Source organism: Salvelinus alpinus, chromosome 8 (assembly GCF_045679555.1).
Source record: "Salvelinus alpinus chromosome 8, SLU_Salpinus.1, whole genome shotgun sequence".
In the NCBI taxonomy this organism is placed as follows: Eukaryota; Metazoa; Chordata; class Actinopteri; order Salmoniformes; family Salmonidae; genus Salvelinus; species Salvelinus alpinus.
This window is the reverse complement of record NC_092093.1, coordinates 62,567,561-62,577,711: the sequence shown is the minus strand read 5'-3', so window position 1 is coordinate 62,577,711 and position 10,151 is coordinate 62,567,561. Positions and strand designations below refer to the sequence as shown.

The following is a 10,151-nucleotide window of genomic DNA, read 5'->3' as shown; positions in this document are numbered from 1 at the left end:
GTTCTTAACTGACTTGCCTAGTTAAAATAAAATGTATTACTTTAGTGTTTTGACTCCCAGGATCTCCCTTGCTGAGGCCCACAGTAAGCTGTCTCCGAGGAGCAAGTTATTGGAGGATACAGTGATCACCATGTGAAAACTCCTCTAACATGGTAGAACACCCAGGACCAGAGCCACAGCAGCCAAACTCAGATCCCATTTGTTGCCATATTTGTAGCAGCTATAAAAATGTTGTAATCACCACTACCTTCAACACACAGCCCGGATAACTGACAGTACAAGAACAAGCCCCCCCCAGGACTCCACCATTGGTAGTTACAGCAGTCCAATCGATCCCTATGGTTTATTTGAGGATCATTTCTACAGGGGCCCCCTAGTAATGGCTACAGCCAAGAGTATCCTGGCCATCAAAGTATTTGCTCTAGTTATAGTCTGTGTAGTGAAGAGATCCCGGTAGTTGGTCTGGGGACTTCTCCCTCTACCCACAGGCCTCAGCGCTCATTATGTCACTGTGACCTGGAAGCGCTCCACAGGAGAACTGACCCAGGAGCAGCTCTATCAGAGCATCCTACACTTTAGTCGACACCTACATCACCGAGTAGGACCAGGACCACAGCTAGGTAAACTTCCATTACGTATGGTTCAGCGCTAAGATTAGGGTTTATTCTGGGTAACAAGTGGCTTACAATAGAATTTCACAGTAAAATTTGAGTTGGTTCCTAAACAATACAATAGGTGATTATGTAAGGTTCTCATTTGATAAATATTTCAATGAAGCCAGAAGAACACAATGTACTATAAAGTAGTTTTTAATAACATGTATCATAAAGAACAGGGCAGAATAAAAGCAGGATTTTTTTGGACTTTATTTAGACATGGTCACATTGAGACCATGTTTGTTTTTTTGCCAGGCAAGAAAGTTTTGAAAAGGGGCAAAGGATATTTAGGTGTCACGGGTTAACTTGAGTACATGAGCCACCTTCCAAACCTTGAGGATTGTGTCAATAGTCAAACACAGCTAAAGTAAATTACCAGTTTCTTAATTGATAATCAACTGTAATCATTAAGACTAATGCCTAGATAAATAAAAGGTTAAATTAGATTTGCTGGCAACAAAATTACTTTAACTTTCTACAATAGTTTATTTATAGTGCTGGTAATTCAGATGAATGGCTTTTCAGAAGGGTAAATCAGCAGAAAAGGCATCACAATTCCAGTAAAATGGCTGAACAGTTCTAAGTTGACACCTCAAACCAGGAAGAAACTCACCATAAGACACTCATCTACTGCAGGTCCAACAAACCTACACAATAAAAATACAAAAGTCTTGGTAAACCTTATTTTGTCAGGGATTGCAGGTTTAGCTATTAAATGATCAATGATAATGCTGGTGGTTCAGTTAGTCACAGTCTCAACACCCCAATTTAGTCAGATGGGTAAACGGCAAAAGTGTGAAGTCATCACAACTCCAGTAGCAGAACAGACCCAAGGAAAACAGTTTCTTGGCTATGTTAAGCCCTCAAACTCACCATAGGGCTGAGATTTAGATCTTCGTACTGGACCATCAATCTAGAATCGAAGAACAGTCTATTAGCATTTCATTTGATTGTAGTTAGGCAAAATATGCAAGAGATTATACTGATAGTTCAGTTCGTCACATTGTCAGCACCCCAATTTAGTCTGATGGGTAAACGGCAAAATGTAGAACTCATCACAACTACAGTTGCATGCACTTTCTACAAAAGACGTACACATCAGGTTTGGCCCTCAGGAGGAAAAACTCACCACAGGGCAAGATTTACTTCTTCAGTCTACATGCTAGCCAATCAAATCTAGGAAAGAACACACGTTCAAATTAATATAATTTGATAGATGTAATGTAAAACATGTCAGAATACACTGGTAGTTCAGTTAGTCACATTCTCAGCACCCCAATAATAGTCTGATGGGTAAACGGCAAAAATGATAACTCATCACAACTCCAGTATCAACATTATCCAAAGGGAAAACAGATGTCAAACAGCCAACTCAATTGGGCTAGTTGTATACTGGCAGGTTAATGGCAGTGGAGAAAAAGGTATAGGCCAAGGGTCAGCAACAGGAAACACCCCAAAGTGTACAACACAAATGACTGGGAATTCAGCTAAAAACACATTCAATTTAGGAAATCTGAGTATCCCCACAAATATATATGTGATCATGTCTCAATGTAATCAAGGCATTTTCAAATACAATGTGCTTAATTGTCAATTTGTAGTACACTAAATTATAATTGTGTTCCTGCCCCCCCCCCTTAGGCACGCGGCAGAGTACAGTTGCAGACCTAACTCACCAAAAGACTAGATGATCCTCCTACAGCGTCTTCAGCATCCTGCCAGCCCATCAAGTCTGTGGGAGAAAAACTCATTGTTATCCTGGTGATCATTGGTCTCCAACTGAGAGATGGTGGTTTGGAAATTGTATTATCTCCTTAGAATAATGCTGATGATTCAGTTAGTCACAGTCTCAACACCCCAATTTAGTCAGATGGGTAAACGGCAAATGTGTGAGGTCATCACAGTACCAGCAAAACAACTGACTAGCAGAGCACAGCTTAGAGTTAGGTATGGACGCACCTCGGTACCACAGTAACGCATCCAGCACCATCTATCCCTGAAAGACACAGAACCTGTGAGGGGGAAATGACAATTAACTCTGCATCAAGAATAGTCAATCACATACACAGTAGTGGTATGGTCAGTGATAATACTGGTGGTTCAGTTAGTCACAATCTCAGCAACCTAATTTAGTCAGATGGGTAAACGGCAAAATGATAACTCATCACAACTCCAGTACTATCAGACCAGAGAAGTATTGCACATTCTTGGCCCTTAAAAGAAAATCTTGGATCAAAATTGGACAACTCACCTTGAGTGAAACAAATAAGCCTGTATGAATGTCTGGAACCATTAGTCTCCATCCAACTACAAGATAAACAAAAACACATTTACACCATAAATCAGCTTACACGGCTGTTGGGTTTGTCAAATTCACAGTTCAGTTAGTTCTGAGATTAATATAGTCATGGACTCAGCCACACCCCAATCTGGTCAGATGAACAAAAAATGACCACATTGGATCGTTAAGTGTAACGTAGGTGATCGAAAAGTGTGAGACCTTCTGCACCATCGAAAATTCAACAAAAAAATAGTACTGACAAGTAATTGCCCTTTAGGACTGTGGAGATATTGATTTTCATATTGCATGGATAAGCTGTACTGAAGGAATAACCAATGCACTCAGACTTCAATAAGACCGACAATGAGTGATGAACTTCGGGTCATGGGGCACATGACAGCTCGGGAGCCCAGCGCGCACACTACAGCCTCTGCTATGAAGGTTCAACAGCAGGTCACGACTTTTACCAAGACCTTTACTCCTTTGGAGGACCAAAGCCGCTAATCCCAATGAAGTCATTGGGAAGACAATTCCCAGACTACCGCGGCCTATGACCCGTTAACCCTGGTCAGATTCGGTGGACAGTAACGTTACTAACAATAGGGGCCAAAATGCCAAAGGGACCATTTATCATCGGTTCTGGGACAGGCAGCTGCCAGTATGATTTATTACAATACTGTGGGGACGTTTATGCCCAAATAGCCTAACACCGTTTGACGAGTCATGACTTTCTTTGACCATGTGATGTTACGGATCCATTCTATTCACATGACCAGACATGTTGGTAGTAGGCTCCAAAACGGCAACTTGGGTGAGCGATTACCACCAGCCCACATGCACCGACACATTACTGCATTAACGTTGGCTGTCTGCTCCAATTTTGAGCATAAACGTGGGGAGAACAGTGGTTAAATACCTAGCTATGAGTACTAGCTAATGATAATAAAAATACAATAATGAGATACACCCTTCGACAGACAGTATTCATATATTACCAGTCTGTTTTGCCTGGCCTAGCTACATTGAGGGGCCTGCAAACTATTGCGGTCAATGAACACGTGGTCGGGATTCGTGGCCCTCGCGCTCTGTGAGCTAGGCAGAAGCGGTTCGCTTAACTAACAGCTACTAACCATACAATTGTATTTAACATAAGTTATTTTGAAAACATTAAGGTCTTAAAATCTGAATTTCTACGCCGGTAACATTGCACTGAAGTTCAAGCTAGCTAACAGGGCTAACCTAAGCCAGCGTTTAAAAATCGCACTAGCTAAAACACCGATTTGTATTATTATTAAATAAAGCCGACTAGCTAATGTTATTAGCCACCTACCTGTTGAATAAACGGGAAATTCAACAAGTAATTCATGTTGGTGAGAGCGCACGTAGGCTCCATGCGTCCTCCTCCGTTCTTCTTCCAGAGAGAAAGAAAGAAAATGACTTCCAGTTTATAGACATGCGCAGTCTGAGCTCACATCACACAGGCACTAATCCTTGGGACTTCCCGTGTCTGACGTTTCCCCATTGAATTTGAACGGGTTTAGATTTAGGTAAAGGTAGAAAGTACGGTTAGGGTTACGGTATGGACGTCCCAAGGATCCCAGATAGTAACCCTACCAAAATCACACTACACAAAAGATTGTCTATTATAGTGACATAGTTATAGTTAAGTGACCGGCGAGATCAGGTGGGGCCATTATAGCCAATGAAAGGGCAGATACGCGTGTGACCAACAGAATAGGACTCATCTTTGTATCTGTGCCATCATTGCGTCTGTGACAGCATGCGCAGTGCCATTTACACTATCTCCATTTTCTTCTTCTTCATTGGCTGATTGCTCTCAACTCATAGCAATCCCCACCCAGTTGACTACTTTAAAATGGCGGAAGCCCTCAATGGCAATGTCCATGCTAAAACTGGTTATATCCATGATGAGTCCTCAATGTATCTCTAAGACAACAGACACAACTCCAATACTTGCGTCCACTTATATCAGTGCATTCATAACAACCTAACCATTTCCAAACTTCTATTCGATCAAATAATTATCACGTAGCAAATTACCAATTAAATGTTTTGTTGACTAATTTTGACGCTCATTGACATCCACACAGAAATTCCTCAATTCGTGAACAGATTTGGGTAGAGTAAAACCCATCACTTAGCCTCTTCCTCTCTGACTACACAGTTTCATCATGAGAGACAGTTTTTTTTTTTTTATTCTTTTGGATTATTAGGCTAAGTCTCCAATTTGCACATTTCAGCAATGTAACGTGTCTGAAGACATAAAAGTGGACTTTCTAAATTGATCTCGGTCAATTCGATTTCAACTTCATAATGCCTGAATTATCTCAAAAGTGGCCTATAGTCACACTATAAAACACACTAATACTCTTTTGTATTATGAATAGGCTTAGGGCCTATAAAGATACATTCCATGTATGTGCCTTGCATAACTATGGTCATGACGTGAAAATAATGTTTTATGAGGAGTGTGTTTTGGTTGCAAAATTGTGCATTTGTGTAAAATACATAACAGGTCTAATAAAAACCACCAAAGCATGATTATCAAGAAGCATTCTAAGACATAACTATTATGTAAAGTATATTAACTACACTGAACAAAAATATAAATGCAAATTGCAACAGTTTCAAAGTCAATTGAAATAAGTTCATTTGGCCTTAATCTATGAATTTCACATGACTAGGCAGGGGAGCAGCCATGGGTGGGCCTTGGAGGGCATAGGCCCACCCACTTGGCAGCCAGGCTTATCTACTTGGGACGATCCCGCAGGTGAAGAAGCCGGATGTGGAGGTCTCGGGCTGGCGTGATTACACGTGGTCTGCGGTTGTGAGGCCGGTTGGACGTACTGACAAATTCTCGAAAACGATGTTGGCGGCAGTTTATGGCAGAGAAATTAACATTCAGTTCTTTGGCAACAACTCTGGTGGACATTCCACGCTCCCTCAAAACTTGAGACATCTGTGGCATTGTGTTGTGTGACAAAACTGTACATTTTAGAGTGGCCTTTTATTGTCCTCAGCACAAGGTGCACCTGTGTAATGATCATGCTGTTTAATCAGCTTCTTGATATGCCACACATATCAGGTGGATGGATTAATTTGGCAAAGGAGAAATGCTCATTAACAGGGATGTAAACAAATGTGTTCACACCACACCACGATTTTTGTGCGTATGGAACATTTCTGAGATTTTTTAATTCAGCTCATGAAACATGGGACCAACACTTTACATGTTGCGTTTATATTTTTTTCAGTGTAATATATTTATCTGAGTCAGCCACATGCATGCAAAAAAAAAGTCATATTTCCAAAGAATGTTTACTCATAATTCCTTTTTAGGCAAATAATAAAATGGAATCCCTCTTGATTGTTAAATGATATAGCTTGTCTTCAATGAGAGAACATGTTTATTTACTTACAACTAATACATCTCAGTAAACGTATTTACAACCTACGGAGTGGGAGACATGTATTCTTTTTATTTCTCAAGCCATTATCAACAAACACATTTACAACCATTCACGTAAGAAAGAAGGGGAGATGAAGAGGCTCCTACCATTGTTGAGATTCTGACAGACCACTTCACATGACAGATGTTAAGTTATTCACACATGCATTTAGTACAAATGTTTTAACTGAAAGTGCATAGCCAACAAGTCAAGCCCGAAAGCTCATTACCCAACACATGGAATTTAAAATAAAATAAAAGTATACACGGTAATACCTCTAACAACATAACTGCAGAAAACAGAGCAGAGCAAGGCCAAAATAACAATAGAGAAACACTATTTAAGCTTTCTCAAATGTTATATACATAATCACATAATATATTAATTTACAATGTGTTTCCTACAATTAAAAGAGTTGACTGTCTCGTGACTGCCCCCTTTACATGATATGAAACGTCAAAAGCAGATACTTCAATTGTTTGACAAATAAAAAGTATAATGTCAGACGACGAACCATGGTCTGCTATTCATTAAAAGTCCTCATAGGTGGATTCTGCTGAAATAATCTTCATAACTAATGGTCGTCTGAATGAGAAGTTATGCAAAGGATAGATTTATGTCTGTGAGGTTGACGATGATGCACCTCGATTTTCTGTCTGTTTTGAATTGTTCAGAAACTGACCGCTGGCTCCGACGTATAACCTGGATCGCATCGGCCACTTCTGTTGAGATAAAAACAAAAGAGAACACATCCTCTAGTGAGTGCAGTTAACGAATTTCAATGCACCTGGAAATAGAAATGAGAAATTATGTAAGATATTGCTTTAAATATTTAATTTAACATAATTTATGGAGCAAATTGGTGCTTTCAATAACCAATAATAACAATTCCGCTCTATATCATTGAATTAATCATTAATCATACGATGAAGCCTATTCGTGTTAAAGATCTGTGTGATATAAAAACTGGTGCATTAATAAATGCATTTTATGCCTGCATGATTGACCATTTCATGTTCATGATTAGGGTATCATCACTTAGGCCTTAGACCAGAGTTATCTTATATGCTCGATTTTAATGTTAATTTAATGTAAATTATTATTATTGTTGTTGTTATTATTAGCCTACTATTTTTATATTATCATGATTTTTTATTCCATTATGTGGTATATCGAATAGAGCTGAAAATACAATTCTCGCACCACAACACAATTATTACACACAGAAACACTTTGTCAGGTTAGTTTCAAATGTCATTTCGAAATCAATTAAAAATCTAAATGTAATGGCCGGGTCTACTTACTTTCACAGGGTGCAGGTAACCATCACCTTTCAGCGAGCGTAAGGCCTCTGTTTGTCTAGTGCTATCTCCCTCATCCATCCCTTCCTCTTGCAAGGTCTGAGTCAGATGGGCAATGTACGTGGTGGCCAAAATCAACACGTCGAGCTTGGACAGTTTGGTGTCCGGTGGCACCGACGGCAGAGTCCTCTGTAGCTCCAGGAACGCGCTTCTCAGGGTCTGCACTCGACTCCTCTCCCGCGCTGCGTTGGTTGCTGCCGGCCGTCCTCTGCCACAGAGCCCACCGGCCTGGACCACCCTGGAGAGCTGCAGGGCCTCCGGACGCCGACTGTCGGTGGTCAGCATGTCAGGACTGGAGCTGGGGCTGGATGTGGGACTCTCATCCATAACTGTCACAGGGCCATTTCCACTATCCATGCGGATCGTCTGTCTTCCAACCATAGGGAGCACTTATTAACCTGACGAGTAACAAATGTCTTGTTGATGAATGTACATTTCCAGATGTGTAATTCCTAAACAAACTGAAAACACCAAGATTGAAAGAAAACAAGTTATCTGTATTTAATTTTCTTTGAATAAACCTTAGATTTGCCTACAAAAAAAATTAACGTTAATGTAGGCCTATTCACCAGTAGATTCGTGTGCGTAAATGCATTAGATCTATAACAGGCCACGTAGGTTGCTGAAAATAAATAGGCATACAAAATCTTCATCCTTGCCTTGAAATGTGTGTGCACTTTGAACTTGTGTATGGCTAAACATTCCATTGAATATTCATGAGTTTAGAAAAATAATCATGGAACGTTTGTATTGAAACAAATTATGTATCCAATTACGCCTATTGGTCAATTTACATTACACATATAAAGCATTCATTAGGCTATATGTTCACTATCAACATGGCATAACAACATTGCAAATTGATTGTGATGAATTTGTATCATCGCATTTAATTGTTCCTTCATTATTGCAATAAAACGGGAACATAATCATATTGAGGCCAACGTGTGCTTACCCTAAGCAGGCTGCGTTCCCAAGTTCCATTTGACATAAGAATGTGAATCATATCATTAATATCACTATTACTGTATATGAGGCAATTTCATCATTATTTGGTGTGATGCAGAATAATGTAAATCGTTACCAATTATTGTGCATGATCCATCATTGGCCTACTTTCACCGCGTAACTTAATATGTTTACATAACCGACTCTGCTTGATGATGATGCTGTTATCAAGAAATCAAAACACCCTCTGAAACAAAATAATATTACTTTGAAGTTATTCCAAGCCATGACGTCGATGAAAATATGGAGAGCTTACCTTCAAATTTACCCAAAAGCTTTGTCTTGAGTAACGACATCAAGGCAATGCGAAGAGAATCTATAGTGCACCCCAGACTCCACTGCTGCTTCAATACGAGATGGAGAAAAGTAGTCGTGCCGCTCCAAGTCGGGATAATATTTATAAAGAGGCGCGGTCGTGGAAGAAGGTGCGCAGTGGGGATGTCCACGTACGTAGCGCTCACCTGAGTGTGTGCGTAAACGTCTCAGGAGCCTCTAATTTATTGCATATACAAAGAGCTGACAACTTTTTCACTCCAGAGTAATTAATCACAAGCCCTTAAGACTCCCTGCCAATGGGAGAGACTTACTGCTCTTTTCCCTTTCGCAACATGTTTCTGTCGAAGGGGAGAGTGGAGAGACCTCTTTTCAACGCCGGAGGCTGCATTTTTTTTATAGAAAACTCATTTTGGGGGACGGTACTTCTCCCAAAACCATGTATTTTTTTGTCATAGCCTTATGTCATATCAATAAAGAGGGGACATCTGTGTTATTAACATCATATGGGTCATGAACTGATTATATGCCTTAGCCTACCTGCCTTCCTACCCAAGTGCTCTGTCATTGCTTCCCACTATTCTACAAGAGGCAGATACCTATCAGATACCTGCCCAAATAAACAGTCCCTAATATTTTGGTGCTAATACTTGTTGCAGACTCCAACGGTTGCAACAGACCATGATGACAAGATGACTAGGGTTAAGGTGATATGCAAAATTGACTAATTGCCAGGGTGCCTTGAGTTGTAGGTCACAAAATAGTCTCATTTCCATTAAACAGCTAATAAATAAACTCTAAACAGTGCAATCAACAGGCATGTATGAGGAAATACTTGCGAGACTCATAAATTAATCACTCTGATTTCCAGGGTCAGAAAATGGAGATCTCGGCAAATTAATTAATGGAATTATTCATAACATGCATATCCTCAGACTGTTCTTAATAAAAAATGTTTTTGTAAGGATGGAGTAACAGTATTGCTCCGGGCCACTAATTATGAGGTAAAGCAAAGAGGGTTAAGTAAGCTTCGTTCCCTAATTACCCCACATCTTTTAGGGGTTACTCCGACATGTCTTTAAAAACACATTCAGACGTTCGG

General features: G+C 40.0%; 1 protein-coding gene and 1 long non-coding RNA gene across 3 annotated transcripts; both read right to left on the bottom strand.

The window, feature by feature from the left end:
• Positions 1-793: 793 nt before the first annotated feature.
• Positions 794-4,410, bottom strand: LOC139583415 (uncharacterized). Its single transcript, XR_011676553.1, has 7 exons — positions 4,268-4,410; positions 2,908-2,963; positions 2,616-2,668; positions 2,333-2,388; positions 1,786-1,832; positions 1,530-1,569; positions 794-1,303 (listed from the first exon to the last, which is right to left on the bottom strand). It is a non-coding gene; the product is annotated as an uncharacterized lncRNA (long non-coding RNA).
• Positions 4,411-6,417: 2,007 nt separating this feature from the next.
• On the bottom strand, positions 6,418-9,356 carry LOC139583414 (transcription factor 24-like). Of its 2 annotated transcripts, none has more exons than XM_071414479.1 (3): positions 9,033-9,356; positions 7,712-8,229; positions 6,418-7,129 (listed from the first exon to the last, which is right to left on the bottom strand). In XM_071414479.1, the coding sequence occupies exons 2-3, from the start codon at positions 8,147-8,149 to the stop codon at positions 7,022-7,024; spliced, it is 546 nt and encodes a 181-aa protein (XP_071270580.1). In that variant the 5' UTR covers positions 8,150-8,229; positions 9,033-9,356; the 3' UTR covers positions 6,418-7,021. The 2 variants fall into 2 exon arrangements, with proteins under 2 accessions (XP_071270580.1, XP_071270579.1); XM_071414478.1 differs by having other exon boundaries at positions 7,712-8,166.
• Between the last annotated feature and the right edge of the window lie 795 nt (positions 9,357-10,151).

Excerpts from the sequence above, each read along its gene's own strand:
- LOC139583414 (XM_071414479.1), bottom strand. The coding sequence starts at position 8,149 with ATGGTTGGAAGACAGACGATCCGCATGGATAGTGGAAATGGCCCTGTG. Across the intron at positions 7,130-7,711 it reads GTTACCTGCACCCTGTGAAA|AAGTGGCCGATGCGATCCAG; the intron begins GTAAGTAGACCC and ends TTATCTCAACAG.